Genomic DNA, 18997 nt, shown 5'->3' on the forward strand with positions numbered 1-18997 from the left:
TTTTAAGTTTAAATACTGAGAGGGTTTCCTCCTCATAACTGACACTGAAGGTGGGCCTGCATTTTGGGACCAAAATCATCTGTTGGGATGATGAGGTAAAACTAGTTCTGTAAGATATGATGGGACCTGATCATTACGTGCTTTGTTTTTGTTTAATAGTTGTGGTTAATTTGCTTTAATTTGTCAATTTTCAATGTTTTAATCTTGCACAGACCCGACAATCCAGTCAAGACGTAGGACCACACACACGTTTAATCAAACAATTTCAGGGAGGAGATTCCTGGGATTTGGGATCTCACAGAAACGTGCGTGACTTAAGGTAACTTCAGAATATAAACAAACATAGAGTATGTTGTGCCCAATTATCCTGTAGTGTGGGGCAGGCTAAATCAATGGACTTTAGTGTGGGGAGTGAGTGATTTGAAAAAAAACACAATTTTCCAACTGGAAAAGTTACACAACCTGATATTTCATGAGAAAAATAAGTGCAATTCCAATTGAAAGACAACTCGGCCTACCACTGATCCACCATGGCCAAATCATTACTCCTCAATTATTTTAATAAATGTACTTGTAAAGCTTGAGTACATTTTATATCAGAAAATTGCTTTTGGCTTTTTACTTAAGGACAGTAACTATCATATACTTTAAGACTTTTACTTAAGTAAAGTGACGTTGAAGTTTATAATATTATTATAAAAAGTAGTCACTTCTACCAAAGCCATTTTCTGGTAAGATACTTTTACTCAAGTATCTGGTGATTACACACTGATACAAGCATACTTATGGGTATAGTACATTGAGTCAATAAAACATCCTAAATATTACACACACAAGACTTTTACTAGTTTAGTTGATTAAAGGGGGCAAACTACTGCATCAGGCTGACACAGGTACATACATAAGGTTGTGATATCGATGCCAGTAATCGACACAAACTGAACATTTCAGTGATAATGACTGTGGAGCTCACGGCTTATGGAGTGCAGCAGAGAGTGTGGACCATGTGACTCGTGACGTTTGCGTGGAGTCGTCGTAAAAGAGAGTTTGAGGGTATGATCCTGCTGCTGCTCACTGAGGGGATCCACGGTGGCTTCCTGACGCTTTAAGGAAGTCCGACAGTTAGCCTTCTTCCCAAAGACCGACTTCTCTGTGCGGTAGACGGATTCGTGATGTCTGGCGATCACACGGAAGCACCGGAGGTGAGCTGATTAGTTTGTTCAGACGTCTGAACGCATTCCTTTGTGCGGGGTGTTAACTTCTAAAAGGCAACTTTTCTTCCACAGTGTGACTTTATGAATAGGCGGCGTTGTGTGCTCCACATTGTAAAGGGGTCAGTTTGGCTGTTTTTACATGTGAAGCGGTGCAAACTACTTCGCAAGAGCCGAGAGTTTGGTCAACTTTGTTGTTTTTTTCCTCCTTTTCTCATTCAGTTTCCTCCTCCTTCAGTTGTGAGGGTGGAATTTTCTGGAGCTGCGCAGAAGTGATACGAGACTGTATCCCTTAATTAACTAGTGCTGATTATTATCTTGGACCCGTTGATGTGATTACAAAGTAAACTATATAAGCTCATAGTTGTGCAGCATGAGAGTCAGAAAATAAGAGCGAATATCCAAGCAGTTAATTGTGATTGTGCTGTGCCTTTTGAGTGCATTCAAAAACACCAAAGTGAGTAATAAAATAAAAGCATAGTTCAAATTGCTAAATTACAATAATACAAAGAAAAAAACGAAATAAATAAACTAAACCAGCTTGTAATCCAATCATCAGGAGTTCCTATAGAAAGTGTATAGTGACACCATTGGGAAGTATAAATAGCAAGACCATTAACATCACTTTACTGAGTAATGTACATGTTGTCTTGTCTTGGTTCAAGAGAGTGTTGTTTTTTATTAAACTCTAATTCACGTTCCACCCACTGCCTTTAAAACAACTAATATTAAACCAACTGTTGTCACAACTCTGTAATATCTAACTCGCATCATCTGTTGCCACTATGGATTTTACCATTTTATTTTCTCAGGCAGTTTGTGATTGATTTTCTTTTCTTCTGGACTTTATCCAAGCATGAGGGAAGTGGCAGTAAACGGATCCAAGTGTAGGTAATTAAGTGTTGCCTGTGTATAATCTGGGGAGTGTTGACAAAAGTGTGTTAATTGAAAAGAAATGAAAATTCTTGAGGGGGATTTCATTAGCTTAGCAGAAGAGATACTTGGCATGCTTGGCTGGTAGCTTTATACTATTTTAGACAAGAACCATTTGCCCTTTTTTCAGTGTAACCACACCCCTGTTTTAAATTATATTCTCTCTGTAAGTGAGCTCATTTGATGTTAACATAATGTAATTGCTGGTTTAGTTGCACTGTGTTCCATGCCCTCCAGAAAGAATGCAGAGGTCAATGAGTTGTACTGGACTTGTGTTCACTGCCACCGGCTGCTGCTGCTGCTGCTGCTGCTGCTGCTTTACTGCACTTTAAATCTATAGCCTCCGTATATACGTTTACTTTCATGCAGTCGACTTTTGCCAGAATATAGGAGTAGTTGATGTTGCCTCTCTCCGTCCTCCTCCACCAACCCCCCCTCGCTCTGTGACTCATGTGGGTGTTGGGCTGAAATAGTTTGGTGTAGTTTTACATTCCTTATATAGCCTCTGAGGAGCGAGGAGAGGCTCGGGCTTGCCTGTGTCACAGACAGTGTCGAGGAGGAATAGGGTTTGCCAACAGAGAGAGAATCTGCTTGCCCCAGCGTACTGACTCTCTAGCTCTCTCCTAGGTTCGGGCTAGTGGCCGGCCCTTGAGGACAAGGTAGGTTAGGCCTGGTGGCGTGTCGGGTGTGTCGTGAAGGGCAATGACACCTGGTTGGGTTGAGGTGGGTTAAGAGAGGGCGGGAGTTGGGCTGCAGGTACAGGGTAACTCACCAGCAAACGCAAGTGACATAGCCACATGTCTCATGTTACTTTTGGTTCTTAAAATGAACTGGCTATTTAGTGCCATGCCATCCACTGTCAATACTAGCCCTGGTCAGATGGTCGCACTGTTGTCATGGTTGCACAGCTGTAGTAATTATGTTAATTTAAAAAATATTAGGGCAAGTTTTTTTATAAAATATAATTTAGCAAAATAGGCCTGTGTTTGATTACTTTTAATGAATAAATGATGAAGTGGTTAAAAGGAGTTTCCTGTTCCCACTCACTGAGGGAAAACAACTAATTGTTGAATATTGCAGCTGTTCTTAATGCCCAGGTGATTTATGATGCTGTTTTCTATACTGCTCATTTGTAATGCTAGTAAACTTTGGTACGCTCAAAACTGGGCCTGTGTATAAATGCTCTCCTCACATTATTTTGCAGTGCATGACAAACCATTCGTTTGTGTGTTGATGAATGTTACGCTGTTGTGTCCTAAGAGGACCACTGGTATTTTATTGTCTTGTGCCTTGTTCAAAAAGAGAAATTCATTATTTATACCAAAGGAAACGTTTAACATTTTTATGAAACATGGTTGTTCTTAAAACGGAAGGTATTTCAAGTTTTAATCCATACACTGAACGTATGTTTGTGTGAGATAAATGCAAACAACGAGCAGACTGAATGGAAAAACAAATGTTTGGAGTTTGACTTAATTTAGACACTGTTTCCTCCTTTTTCTTCCTCAAGGCTATGGACGTATACTCCGTAACCCTCAGCGGCCCTGCGCCCTGGGGCTTCAGGCTGCAGGGTGGCAAGGACTTCAGCATGCCCCTCACCGTGTCAAGAGTAAGAAACAGTTTTTATTCCCTTTTGTACCTCTCTTCCTCTCTGATCACTGTGCTCTTTGTACTATAGATAGATAGATAGATAGATAGATAGATAGATAGATAGATAGATGGGAGAAATTCAAATATCCTGCAGCTCACACAGAAGCATCCACTCTCCAAGACATAGATAATAATAGAATTAAAAACCTAAATATCATCTTGTAAAGTGTTTTATTTTAATTCATATATGCTTTTGGATTAAAAACCTTGGCCTATTAAGTCTGCTCAGTGCTTCAGTACAAGCTTGGGTGCAGTATACTGTAATGACCCCACCTGAGTCTGCATGTCGTCTCTCATTTGTTACACTGGCATATTATAGGGGTTTTGTCTTCAGAATGAGGTGTTCATTTTCATATCAGTCCCATTTTATGGTGCAAAGTCTCATCCGGGCTCTGCATTAAGAGTATTCACAGGTCACAATGACACACTGTCACTTGTCTTGCGGCGCAGTATCTACTCGCCATGTTAGGTCATTACCCCTTCACTGAATACATTTTCAAATAAACTATTGTTGCTATTGTGGAGAGCAGCAACCACTTTCCAGGCCTTATAAGTACTGCGCTGCTTTGCCTCGCAAACACACACAGTCTTGCACTTGCAGTCACACATGTATGCGCAAGCATAAAATCATTCCAGCTTTGCTGCCAGCTATTGCACACGCACACATTTAATTATACACCCATTCTCCATCGTCATTGTTATACTGCAACTAAAGAGGCCGGTGTGATCTATAAATGTTGGACTGATTCACTTTTATTAATTCATGTGTTCTGTAAAAGATTTACAATGTCCTATTTCCAAAGTAATTGGGTGTTGATAGGTAATTACATAGCATTCATCTTATCCTCCCATGTGCCCCCACATACTCTCAGTCATTTAAATCCCGTGTAGTTAACATTTATCTGTGCTGCCGCCTATCCTTAATTCATTTGTTAAACATAGTCCATAATTATGATGGAACATTTAGATGAAAAGCAGCCATCAGACGATGACCTATTGTGTCTCGCTTTGGTTCGTTGACGGTGTAGAATAAACAGTGTGTTGGTATCAAAGTACAGCATCACTCTGAGGTGTATAATCCTGCAGTGAGGGCAGCAGTTATCACTGACCCTTCACAGTCAGAAACACAATGTTTCCTTTTGATCTTGAAGACACGCATGTTTTTTTTTTGTTGTTTTTTTTTTACCCATAAAAAAACACTCTGACAAATAAATAATTTGACAAATGGCCCTAAATAAAACAGGATACAGGGTTTAACTTCGCAGGATTTTTCATCTAGATAGGTAGAATGTCAATAGGTGAGTCATTAGTTGTTGGTGAATTGTCTTGATTAATCAGCCTGTGTAGGAGGCCAGTTTTTCTGCAATCCAGGTGCGTACGTGAGAGACACTGCTGTATGTGTACCAATGTACCAGCCTCTCCATTTATTTTGTCTGACCCAGGTTAAAGCGGTTTGCTGTAAGATTGATAATCTTTCTCCTGCTCATGTGGAAAAACCCCCACAGTATTTCTATGTTTAACAATTGGTCAGTGGCTAATATTGTGGCATGTTTCAGGCAGGCCTCGGAGTACAGGAATTATAAATATGCGACAGGTTTTCTCTCTTTTACCTTTCAGAGACTCTTAGTCCTCCTCTAGATCGTCATAAAACCCTACCTGGTGAATCACACACAGTCACAGTGGATGAAAACAGCCCAACAAGGGGACATAAAGCTCAAAGATATACAGTATCCCTTAGTAACAGGAAGAAAAAGTCATGCATGCATTGCACTCATCGGGCTTACACTGGATGGAATTAATGGGTGGTCTTTCTTCACAGGCATGTAACTGATGAGATAACTATCTCAGCCCTCACAATGATTACATGGTGATGAACATGTGGAGTGACAGGACAAAAGCCTCTAAGGCAAAGAGACAGTGAGACATAAGCCAGGAAGGATCAAGATTACATGATCATTTGACTGGATTTATTTAGTGCTCATTGTTATCATCAATAACTTTATATTTATTTATTAACCTAAGTGACTGGAGGATTTTCATAATCTTTTATTGATTTGTAAAGTTGTGTGTCTGTGACTTGTTATCTTCTCCTTGTGTGTGTGTGCGTCAGTTAGTTTCCTTGCTCTAGGAATGCTCATGTTTCCTTTCCTTCCTCCTCTGTCTGCGAGCATGGAAAAGCTATGTTTTCTCAGCATTCCTGAGATTGTTCTCGTGTCCACCCTGTGGCTGCCAACAGACAATCCTCTTGTCTCATTTCTCTGTCCAATATGTCTTCCACACTCACTTTTCCCATCCATATGATGGACTCCCCCACTCTCACTGGAATACTTTTCCAGTGAGTTCAGAGGAACGGCGAGTTTGCCAAGACTAAGTGTTAAGTCTCTGTGAAAGAAAAAGTAACAGTTTGACCCGGCATAACATGAATTAAGCCATTCATCAACTGAAAAACTATGTTGATAACTTATGACACTTTTTCCCATTGTTGTCCCAACTTCTGGGACTCGGCTACTGTTCAGTCTTTTTATTTTTTACTAGATTCATAAATATTTCTAACCTGGAGAGTTTCCCATCCTGTTAAGAAGGAAGAAAAAAAGAGAAATGGTGGTTTTCTCTTTTTTACTTTACATTATGCCCCTTTAAAAACTAAATAATCATTTAAATTACCATTGTATATCCTTCGTTTGTAGCTTTAAGTTGAGATAACCTCATTGACATTACCAAGGTTATTTTGATAAAACTCCTCCAAAGTAATGCAAAATGTTTTTTTTTAAAGGAGGATTAACCATGACAGATCTATATATAGGGGAAATTGTCAGTGAAGTTTCCTTTTAAGCCAAGAAACTGACTTTTTTTGTCATTGTCAAATGTATTTCTATGATCATGGGAATGGTATTAGTTTGTAGAAATACTGTGTTTGTAAAAGGATTATCCTTGGACAGCGATTTGGCATAAACGGGTCAACCATGGGTTAAACTCGCATCCAGTAGGCAGCTGCCACACGATCTTCTTCTTCTCTTTTAAAAGCTGACTGCTGAAAATCTTAAGGCCGCCCTTTAAGTCGATGTGAGTTTGATCCTGCCGTCAGAAACTGCCTGCGCTGCCTTCACCATTTTCCATGCATTCTTTATGTTGGTGCCTTGCTTTGTTTTCTGCGAGGATTGTAGTCTTCTTTAAGTTTAATTACATCCTGTTTCAACAGGAAAGGAGTAAAATTAAGGAAGCAAGATGTCGTTGTAACTCTGTTCCAGTTGAGCTCACTACACTCTGGGTCAGCCCTTAAACTGCCTTGTTGAGGTGTTCCTTCACATATCTGCCCCAGATGCTGTACCACTGTGATTCCATAAACATTATGATACAATAACAGCCTCCTGAGCACCATCTGCTTTCTGTTGACACACGACTGAAATCGGTTGTTCACAGAAAAATACAGATGATGTCATGTCAATCAGCGAGTAGGGAGACTCTCCACCGCCGTCACAGCTGGATGTGTCAACGAGTCATGTATACATGTTTGTCTGTGTCTTTGTCAGACTTGTGAGCCATCTGTTGCTCCGGTAGTCTCTCAAACATCATCACACTCTCGCTCCCTCACTCACAAACACAGGGAAAAGGGCCCTTGTTTCGAGGTTTGAATTAATAATGCAGTGCTTTAATGATGGATTACACACAGGGGGCATTTCCTGTGTGGCTTGTCTTATGTTGCTGCAGTGTTTTAAGGTGAGTTGGTGCTAGGTGTTCCACTGCAGTCGTAACGAGGAGAACACATACTCGAAGGTTTAAATTTCCATTTCTCAGAGGGATATTTATGGCTTTGCATCAGCTGTGCTGTGTGAGTGATGTAAGGACAGCCTGTCTCATGGCCCCCAAATAGCCATGGAAAGGATAAAAGTGAGCTGGTGCAGAATTACAAGTCCAGTATATCCACAGCTGTACATAAAAGCTTGTGCATTATTAGTTTAACCAAAAAAAGAGAATATCCAGCTGAGAATAACGTAAGAGAGCGAGAGGTCTTGGCTCACGTCAAGGGTCAGTGACGGGAAGCACTTCAGAAGAGAATTCAAGATATTGCATTTTGAAAGGCTGGCTAATTCTTTGAAATATGATAGCTTACCAGGGGAGCACTGCTATGGTGCTGTGCCAAAAGGCTATGAAACGGGTTACGAAGCTAACACAGTGGTTGTGAACCTCTTACTACTGCTATGAAGCAAGGTCCAATCATATTTGCACAAAATAATTCACAGCAGGGTGAGATGACTTCCCGAGTGCCGAGTGGGTGGAACAGAGTTGCTGACCCTGCAACGCGATGTCATCATACATCATGACCGCACTGTCGTGTTTTATCTCTGGCTGTTGTGAGGCACAGTGCGGTGCGTTTCATTCAAGAACATGTTTTCCACTGTCCTCCGTCGTATTGACAAACGGCCGGGGAGGTGTAAGGTTTCCGCCGGCCTCCTACCAGCCCAAAGGACTGAGCACAGCAACTTTAATGGCTGCCTTCTCAAGTGAGGGAGCAGCTGCACTCTGAACCTGAGCCAGGAGCACAGGTGTTTGTGTCCGTCAGTAGCTCGGCTCACACGGATACACATACGACCCTGCAGCTCTTCTGTATTCTTATATTATTTTCTCCTTGGTTTCTCACCTGACGTTTAGAGGTCGACTGTGCAGGTAAATATGTAGGTGTGATGTCAGGAGCTCCCATGAGCCTCCGGAGCAGCTTCACCGTCTGATGTCTTAGATTAGATTCTGCAAGCCTGTGAAACTCTACTGGAGCGATGACGTCGGTCTTCAAACGCGATACACATTCAGTCGTTTGGGGGTGGGGGGGGAGTGTTCCTTGTGGATGGAGACATTTCCTAAAACGATGGGAAACATTTTCAAAAACGACTAAGAGAAAGATTGTTTAATGTTTTGTTCGGTTTCTGTGTGGATAGAGTCGTATGGTTTAGATCAGTGGTTCTCAAACTTTGCACAGTCCCGTACCCCGCCAGACATTTGACCTTCAGCCATGTACCCCCTACTCCTGCACACTCGTTGTTGTTTTTGTCTTCGCGTACCCCCTACATCACCCAACTTACCCAGTTTTAGATGATAGTGTTGTAGATCACTGTCTCACAGGTTGCTCTAAAATCTCCCATAGGTGTTTGATAGGTTTAGATCTGACAGCTGCAATTTGAAAGTCATCCCACAACTGAATGTTCCTACACATTAGCATTTTATTAATGTACTGCAATTTAGATTAATTGTGTTTAATTCAATTTTCTCTCTTTAAAATAGGTTGTGTTTCTGTCCATGTCCAAGTCTTTTCCTTTTTCAGAGATTAAAGACTTTTTTAATGTGTTGCTGTTTAACAAGTACAGCTCCCTTGAGGCTTTGAAGGTGCTTCTGTAGCTAAGACTAATCGGATACGTTGTTGTTTAAAGCTAACGAAATAATTGTTGCATGTTCTTTAGGTGCTTAAGTTTTACTAGCCTGTATATCTAATAAAACGGGGGCAGGACTGCAGCTCTGTGCAGTCAGCCTCGCTGGTGTGGTGCCAGAGCGTCTCCCCTTTTCAGAATAGGTCACATGTTCGTATCGTAGATGTGTTTCTCTGTAGTGTAATCTGTTAAAAGACATTTTTTTTATTTTGAATTCATTTCTAAACTGGACATTTCTTTTTTTACTTATTTTAATTGCTTCCAGTCATATGAATCAAAGGCAGTCAAAGTGATGTTTGAAGTCGGGCTGTAAAATAAGTGTAGCTTGGATTGCTTCTGAGGAATGCATTCCCTCCTATTTTTATCTTTGCCATGTTTTGATTCAAGGCAGTTTTCTTTGTGGGGTGCCGAGTCGTTTTCTCAACCTGAACTGTCATCATTTTACAGAGCCTATTACCTATGTTTATGTTTAATGTGCAGAATCAAAGTGGCATATTGTGATAGCTCAGCTGAACATGGCAGAAAACTATCGATTGAACCGCTGAGTCCTCTGAGTTTTTGATGAGCTAACATTTGCAGGGATCAGTGACATCACATAGTAATCCTAATAGGGTTTTAGCCAGAAATCCCACCACTCGCTCCCTTATCAGATGCTCAACACTTTGTACTTAGTTATCTGACAAATTGACACCAGTCTGGAATTTTATTAAGCTGCATGGGCAAGCTGACTAAGCCCTCGCTAAACATGACGTGACATTGCCACTGTGTATGTTTGTGGTTTCAGAGGACATGGGGAAACTATCATTACAGACTGGGGTTTGCTCCTGCTGTTGGTAACCTTTCACCTCCTTTGCTCTGACTCATTGTGTCTGCAGAGTGTGAACAACAAGGTGATGTCTCACTATTGTCAGTGAAACAGGTCATGACTTACCTGTCTCAGTTGTGGGGGGGGGGAAGCAGAGGGTTTGTTCCCGTAAGTAACGGTGTGACTCAGTCCAACATATGGTTTGTGTATGCGGCTTTCAGTGAGTTCCATCTGTACTAAATTATACGCTGATGACTGATGATATCATGATGACATATAATGCCTGTTTCTGGTCGTGTTGAGTGAAATATCTCGACTGGCTTGTCAGATCCAGACACGGAGACTCCTCCGAGTTGATTATTAAGTGTTGTTAACATACAGAGCAGCAAATTCAAGGAAACACCACTTAAGTGTTTTGGATTTCTTGCATTGGATTTCCTTAGAGCTATCCTTTATGTACATATCCATACGTATTATTATGTATTAAAGTTGGGCTTTTTCCAACAGTGTTTGAAACATGACATGGTTACTAGGATAAAAAAATCAGTAATACGTCTTTTGAATGAATGAATGAATGAGTGATCTCAAACACATTAGACCACCTGTTATAAAAACGAGAAAACAAATATATTAGAAATCTTTCAAAAACTTGTTCAAAACTAATTATTTTGGCAAATAAATTGAATCCACTGTTTTTTCTATTTAGGAATGCAAGTAAATAACTACAATTTGACATCTTAATCAAGAAATGATAATGTGCTTTACTATTTTCTCTGTTTTTTTTGTAAAACACTACACTTGAAAATTCATGGATAACAATAATCCATGAACTTAATTATGTTTTAGCATTACAAATGTAATTTTGGTTAAAGAGCTTATGTATTATCCATTACAGAAACATAAAAAATGATATTGTGTTAATGCTGTTAATTTAGAGCAGCTGTGGCTTTGAGTGTTAGTCTAATAAGTCGTTATGCACTGTGTATATTAATAAAAAATAAACAGAAAATACAAGTAATGCAAATTAAGTAATGTATAGTACATATTTCTTTTCACTTATTAGTCCCCCATCCTTACATTACCATTATGTAAAACCCCATGCATTATGAATCTAAACAGTTGTCTTATCTTACTTGTTTTTTTAAATGAGTTACAGTTCCATATGAAGATGAACAACCATACCAGTTCCATAAGCAGTTCACCTCTGCAGAAAAGTTCAAACAAATCTAGGGAAAACAAATGACAAACTCGAGAACGCGCACAAGACGACTCACACCTCCACCAAGATAACTCAGTTTCTGTATTTCGATCTTCACCAAAATCTGACATTTCTTTCCATGGAATATATTCCCCAAAAATGGTTTCATAAAAGTCTGCTCTATACTTATTGATCTGAGCTGCTTACAGACAAAGAGACAAACAAATGTGGGCAAAAGCACGACTTGCTTGATGCTGGTAACATTTCTAAATCGCTAACAATATATATCATGATATAACTTTCTTCAACTGCAACAGAGAAGTGGTTCAATATGTATTGATAGAATGTTTATGCATTGCACACACACACTTTAATGTTTCAATGTTGTTTTCTGTCCATTAAGAATTACAATCAAGTGGTTTCTTTAACATTCACTCAAGTGGAATCTATTCTTGTTGTTTTGAACCCTTTTGACAGCCCTATATTTAATTGAATCAATTCATTGTTTGCCAGTTTTGTGTTTTTTTTGTTGTTGTTTTTTTTGTTTTCTTTTCATTTAGTAAACTTGCACTTTGGTCCTTGTCTCTTCTTTTCTTCCAGCTGACTCCGGGGGGCAAGGCTGCTCAGGCTGGTGTTGGTGTGGGAGACTGGGTGGTGTCCATCGCTGACTCCAATGCAGAGGACATGACTCATGTTGAGGCACAAAACAAGATTAGAGCAGAGGCAGACTCCCTCAAACTCACCCTCAGCAAGTAAGTCACCTGGTGGTGCATGATGCAGCAAACCTCCACGATCACTCACCCTCCCTTTTTTATCTTGGTCAGCAGCATAAATCAGCAAAGTAAACTTTCTCCTTTATTCTTTCTTTGGAAAAAAACTGAGATAGCGTAGTGTCCTTGGCCCCAGTATGACATATGGTTGCAAAACATATTTATACACATTCCATTATTTTTCTTAACTGATGCTTGAGTCACTATGAGATTTGCTCAAATATAACTCCAGTTAAAATAAGTTTCAAACCTGACAGGCGGTGTAATTAATTCTGCTGAGGCGGTGGTTTCCGGATACTGTTTCTTTGACAGAACAGATTTTGATTAATTTTTTTTCAACTATTCCCTCCTGTCACATTTGTCACGGTGCAAATTTCAGTTTTTCAACTGCAATTTTTGTACACAAGTTTGTCATAATCTTGCTGTGACTCGTGCAATTTTTTCAGTTGTATTTAAATTTGTGCGCATATCAAATATGATGCCATTTTGCTTATAGCGAGTTAAATGATTACTAACTTAATGGCTATACCACCATGTGTCGGCACCTTATTTTTTTGTTATATTTATTATAAAGCCAATTAAAGTCTAGATGCAGATTTAAAACATCTTCTCATTTGAAAAGAAACTGTCCATCAGTTTCTCAAAAATGAATCATTTCTCTGTTGTGCCATTAAGAAGAAGTAAAAACTGACTTATTGTTTTTGAGTTATGCTGCTCACAAAGGGACTAACCTCGGGTAAAAACAACCGTCTTGCAAGAGGTAATTAACAAGGAGTGTGATATTAGCGGAATTATTTTTTGGAGTGTAGTATTACAGTCCTTTTTCTGCCTTTCATCCTGAAGAAGCAGGAGTAGCAGAGAAATAGTCTGCAAGCCGACTGCTGTCAGGCTGATATTCTAGCCTTTGATCAGGTGAAAACCCATTTTCATAGGAGCCATGGTAACCTTGTATCATGCCTCGGCTCCGTGACACGTTGCAAATGGTGTCTTCAGATTAAAAACATGCTGTTGTTCATACAGTACAAGGCAGCACTCATACCTGCCCACATAGCTAGTGCCAGACATTCCTGGCTGATAAAATATCACTCTAGACTGCAAGTGAATATGTTTTCCTCTGAAGCTTAATTACAAGGAAAAGATTGTCTCCCAGAGAAACCGGCAATGAAACCATTCAAGAGTCTAAAGCCTTCAGAAACGAGGAGCTATTGACTTGCTAAGTAATAAAGATGTGCCTTGCTGCTGTCAAGGGACTCATTTTAAGTCTGTGATACTCGTAAGTGTAGAGGTTGTGATCACAGCTGTAACAGAGCTATTTTCACATCCAGTTCCTTCTGTTGTTTTCTGCCAAGAGACTCAGCTGTTAAGTTCTGACAAATGTGCTTTGTTCACTTAGTTTGTTGAATCAGAACAGCCACATGTCTTTTCTATTACTTTCCAGATGGAAATAGAGCTGGGACCAAAGTGAATAATAGTCTTCGATTCAGAGACATTCATGCAGCATGGATTTCTCTGCTAAATCCTGTGGATCCATTCGTTCCTGATTTCCCCTATTTAAATATATTGACTGAGCTTTTTGCCACATTTAGAGACAGGAAGTTTGTGTCTTTTTTATGTCTTTAATTGTTTAGATAAAATTGACAAAGATTAGTCAAATTCTCAAATGTGTAGATTAGATTTTGTTTATCATACATTAATATAAAGATATTTGCAGACTTTCAGGTTTTAGACACTTCATATAATAAAGTCATATTAATTTACAAAATGTATGGTGGACAAATCTATAATAATAAGTTGCCCTTAGTTGCAGCACTAACACAAAATCAATGTGGGAGAGAACAGTAAGTGTTTGTCAATATCGAGACATAGCGTGTTCTGATAAAGGAGTGAAGATGAAACTACTTTATCAGTTTTTGCTTGAGAAGGGTGAGAGGGATGATGATAGGAAGAGAGGGAAAGGAAGATGCAGGGAAGACCATGTTAAGCAGCTGCTTCATAGACTAACTTCCTCAGTAATCCTGTGTGTAATATGTGGTTTAATATAAGTAAATATTGCAGCAGGTTATTAGCACAGCAGTTACTGGATCTGGTTGAGAGCTTTAAGATTGTTTTCCTTGCGAGAAAAAGGGCTACAATTCAGTTTCAGTCAACGAAACACACTGCTGAAGTTGCAGTTTTGTTTTTTTTTTGCCTGCTGCAGATAGAAGTCACACACTGTACTCCGACCCACTAAATGCCTTAAAAGGAGTGTGAGGGAGAGAGAACAGTAGTCTCACGGGTGAGTTTGAGTGAAGAAGGAAAAGGAAAGAACCAAAAAAAAAAAAAAGAAGAGACAGTTGGGAGTGGATAAGAATTTTGGTGGTGACATCAGGCTGAAGGAAAGATGAGGGTTAGTCATTTGTCATACGTGAGCCAGATGTGTCTCCTGTCTGTCTGACAGGATCTGTCCAGAGAAGAGAACATTTATGGCAGACATTGTTGTTACCGTGTGTTTTTAAAATGCAAGTCATAACTCGAGTTAATAAAATGCTGCTTTATTCTTTCACCTTTAATACACAGGGTTAGAAGTGGTGTAATATTTTATCGACCTGTAATAAGCCAGCGTGTTTACTTAAGAGCAGCCTTAATCTCCCTGTATTCTGTGGTTTGGCTCTCCTCTATCTCTCATCTCCTTTTTCGAGTGCCGCTATTGTAAACATTTCACATTCTCTTGCTCTTTTCTTTTTTTTTTTTTGACTCCCTTCCCCTTGAATCCCCAGTCTCCTTTCTTCATCTCTCCCTCTCATATTGTTATTGTACTGTAAGACAAGCAAGTATTGTTCTCATGAAACACTTATCAGAGAGGATCTATTGCCAGTTTTATTTACTCGTGTCTTGGCTGCGACCCACTGTTTCTTTTTATGTGAAAGAGAGGAGGACAGCTGCACAATGAAAAGATACAGCCTACTGCTTGGTTTAGTGCCTCATGTTGTTCAAAAACCAATGATCATGGCCAGGAGGGTTGTGGCTGTAGGTTAAGTACGTTGGGGATCTGTGCAATGTCGGTAACATTATCATGGGATTATTATTTTAATTTTTTTTGCCCCCATAGAGAAACTTCACATTTCATCTGCAATCAGCTTGAAAAGCTAAACATGCATCATCTAAAATGACCCATGAAATCAGGCAGGAAATGATCTCATATAGTGTGCATGTTTTGTTTCAGTGCAGGTCAAACTCAGTGCAGGCAACTTATTCCGTGCAGCGATGACTTAATCAAGTCCATGTTTGTTCGTTGCGGTTGAGTTTGCCAGAGTAAACGGAGAACCAGAGCAGCTGTCATCAAACTGTAGGTTACTGTGAAAGTCACATTTACTTGTCCTCCAGAAATGTGACATGCACAGACATGTCAGTCTTCCTCTGGTCCTCTCTCTGTGTCCATTCAGCCCTGTTGTCATCCTGTCTTAAATGCTAAATGTCTTAAACAGGCAGTGACAATGCACTGCTTCACAGGAAGCCTGTGTTTTGTGTGCGATTGTGCTCTGAAACAATGAGGGCGACCGCAGCGCCAGTTTAGTCTTTCTTAACCTTATTGTTGCTCGGTGTGTCATGCAAACAGTGGGGTGGAATTGCTTTATATAAAGTTGTTTAAGGAGCCATTAGCATTGTAGCACCTCCATGTATATTTTATCTTTTTAATGAACTATCTGCTGCGGTGTTCCAGTAATAATGTCAATCCTGGGAGTAGAGTTTAAAGGTGCACAACACTGTGCCACCTGCAGTATTCATAAGTGGTGGGAGGAGGGTGTTGGATAATGTGTGGACAGTCAAAGGCTATGTGAAAACTAATGAGGTTTGGGGTGTTTATGATGCCACCACAGAGCTAACTGAAGTGATTTTACAGCCTGATTTCTTTTCTCCCATTATGTCTGCTGCTTGTACCATCTTGCTGATTAGTGTAATTGCTGATATATAGGCAGACAGGGACTTGGCTTAAGAGAGGCATGGATTCCATTAAACCACAAGCAATTTCAGCAAACGTGTCCAGTTAAAGACAATTATCCCAACCACATGTTAACACAGGAAAACAAAGGTGAAACTTTGACACAGACTTCATTGTTTTTGGTTTGTTCAGAGTGTCTGCAGAAGTTTAATGGACATTCAGTGTTTCTATAAGTTGTTTAGATGAGAAGGTTACACTGGACTTGTTTTATCCCCAATCTCATCGCTTGTTTGCAGCACCTCCAATAAAACTGTCTCAAGCATTTAACAGTTTGCTGAAACTTGCTGTTTGTGCAGTCAAAGTAGAAATGCTGTTTTAACCAAAGGGAAGAGTGCCAAAATCCACAACAGTGGGACCAAGTGCATTAAATACTATAGGGTCCTAAAGACTGATTGTTCCTATTCGTATTCAGGACCATGCTGTATTATTATGCCTGTTTTCTAAGGTATAAGTCACTCTTTTGAGTCCAGCCTGAAAAACAGTTAATATAATAACTAAGACCTTTTGAAAAGAGGCTCACTCACCCTTCTAAATGAAACTATGTCTTAATTACTGTCCCTTTCATTTTTCTTTCCACAGAACTTACAAAGCAGGTGGAGACCAGAAGGTAAGCCTGTAATTGTCACTTGGGTTCTTTTGCATGGTTTGCTATTCAACTAAAGGGAAGTAAATGTGAAACTTCCTTTTAATCATTGTCCACAACTGGCCTCATCAGTGTGTTGTGTCACTTTGTGTTAAAATCCATCTGATTGACCTGACAGGCTCACACAGAGGCTGTGCTCTGTGCATTAGCAAAGCCTCAGTGAGTTGCTAAATGAGATGTTTGCTGGACAGAGTGTTTTTTTTTTCTTCTTCTTTATTCCTTGTGGTCTGTTTTGTTATGCCTTGCACAATCCCTGATACCAGAGAAATCCTCATACTTTTATGTTCACTGTCAATCTCTCGAGGGCTACTTGCCCAGCTGATTACAGTCTGAATGGCACAATGGTGTAGCGCACTGCTTTTGTGCTGCATGCTGTTTTAGTGCGGCAGCTGGAACATAATGCTCGCGCAAAGTCAATGTTCCATTTTAGTAGCCGTCCTTTTGCCGTCCGTGTGTCATGCTCGGCGAGGAATCGCATTAGTGAATCGTGTCAGTCATATATGAAAATCTCTCACTTTGAGCATTTTCATTTCAGTGGCAGTAGCAGATTACTTTGGTCAGTCCTTGGCTGACGGCCAACACAAACAAAATGTCTGTGTTCACACTTCTTCTAGCACTTTCTCTGTGTGCAGAGAAAAGCCTGCAGGCTTCGACAGAGCTGCTCCTGCAGCACAGAGCAATCCTTTACGATGAGGGAAATATTGGGCTGCATGGGAAGCTTTCCTAACACAATGCTTGGGGATTGTGCAACAGCAGAAGGACCTTTTTTTTTTTTTTTTTTACTGTGTGTCAGAGATGTCTAACTGCATGTTGTGCACTGTGCTGCATTGTCTCCCTCTTCCACACCCTCATAGGACTCACTTGCTGCGGCTTCTTTTCAGCCAAAGTACTCCTTTGCCCCCAGCACAACCATTAACAAGATGGCGAGGCCATTTACAGCAGGTGGTGTTAGTGCCAACACAGGACCTGCTATTAAACCTGTTGCCTACTCGCCCAAACTTAACACTCCGCACTCACAGGGCCGTGACAGTGTGCAGCAGCCGCACAATGGGTAGGTGGATAAATAAACACTACTGCCTTTGGAACCACAAAATGACTGATGTGGTTCTAATGTTTATTTGTTTCTCTTTTAAATGTGATTATTCGAGATTTACACTCCAGACAAAGTAGTCATTTTGTCACAGATAAATATATGGATAGAGAACTATAGGAAGAATTTAGAAAGCTCTGTTTCAGAGTTATCAATCTCGTCAATGTAGACGCTAGGTAAAGGAATCACACAATTGTTTGTCAGAATGTCACTATACGAGATTTTCAAGGTGTAGCTAGAGGTTGTAAATCAAATTGGAAAGGATGAGAAAAAGGTTTTCATGCTTCACATCCAGATCCTGATCCAAATTTCAACCAAACTATACAGTCATTTAGACCTATATTGGATTTTTGCAAATGGTACAGTACATCTTTAGCTGGGTTAATGAAAAACTCCACCATCTCACAAGGTTAACAATTGTGTTTACAAAAAGAAAAATAAACCTGAATCTGAGTCCATGTCTGGATCACCACTAGAATCCAATACATTCTTTCTTGGGTCATAACCTGCATCCCCAGAAAATTCAATCAAAATATGTCCCTACCATTTTTGATAAAATGCCAGCAAAAACATGTACTCCCCGGTGAAGGTAATACACATAATAAATGCTGAGATCAGCTTAATTATTCCCATCACTGTGAATAATATGACAAGAATCTCATCAGCAGTAACCTGACATCATGGATTGTGTCATGATGGACACTGGCCACATAATCACTCAGGCTGAAGGAGGCCGTTAATCCTTTTGTCAGATCAGACCCAAATTGTCTTTTGTGGCTTTTATCATGTTTTGCTTTCGGAGTGATGAAATCAAACAGTTAGCAAACCAGGGAGCACTTAGCTGGCCTCCTCCAGCTGAGCGACCTCCGCTGAGACAAACTGTTTTCACAGAGATTAGTGAGGGATATGTGAATAATCACTCAGCTTTATGGTCTTGTAAGAGGGTTTGTTTTTTTTCTTTGGCCACTGCAGACATTTATTTTGTAAATGTAGATTTCTTACCCATCTGAATCCAGTCTTCAGTCCCAGCGTCCTGATTGCGTTTGTGTATAATTGGATTATGTCTGTGCGTGTGAGTCAGTCTTTGAGGAATGCATCGTTTCTTGCCAAACAATAAGTGATTTGCTGTTTGGACGGATTGGTAATTCACTGGACGTGATTATTACTTGCACCTTGTATAAATGGCAGGATGGGGATGTCCACATCCATAAACCATCAAACGTACTTTGCACTAAAGAGTTCAATTATTTCCTCTTTTTATATATTATATATACTGTTTATTTTTATTTGGCTTTATGCAT

General features: G+C 39.9%; 1 protein-coding gene across 2 annotated transcripts in view; it reads left to right on the forward strand.

Annotated features, from left to right (window-relative positions):
- Positions 1-1038: 1038 nt before the first annotated feature.
- pdlim7 (PDZ and LIM domain 7) overlaps positions 1039-18997 on the forward strand; it is a 31287-nt gene continuing 13328 nt past the window's right edge. Inside the window, exons 1-5 of one of the 2 annotated variants that reach the window (XM_058649809.1) lie at positions 1039-1202; positions 3655-3753; positions 11815-11966; positions 16543-16570; positions 17461-17657. In XM_058649809.1, coding sequence (XP_058505792.1) covers positions 1173-1202; positions 3655-3753; positions 11815-11966; positions 16543-16570; positions 17461-17657 — 506 coding nt within the window. In that variant the 5' untranslated portion in view covers positions 1039-1172. Of the gene's footprint in view, positions 1203-2643; positions 2804-3654; positions 3754-11814; positions 11967-16542; positions 16571-17460; positions 17658-18997 lie in introns of those variants that run through there. The other variant, XM_058649810.1, reaches the window with a different exon arrangement.

This window comes from Solea solea, chromosome 14 (genome assembly GCF_958295425.1).
Source record: "Solea solea chromosome 14, fSolSol10.1, whole genome shotgun sequence".
NCBI classification, from domain to species: domain Eukaryota; kingdom Metazoa; phylum Chordata; class Actinopteri; order Pleuronectiformes; family Soleidae; genus Solea; species Solea solea.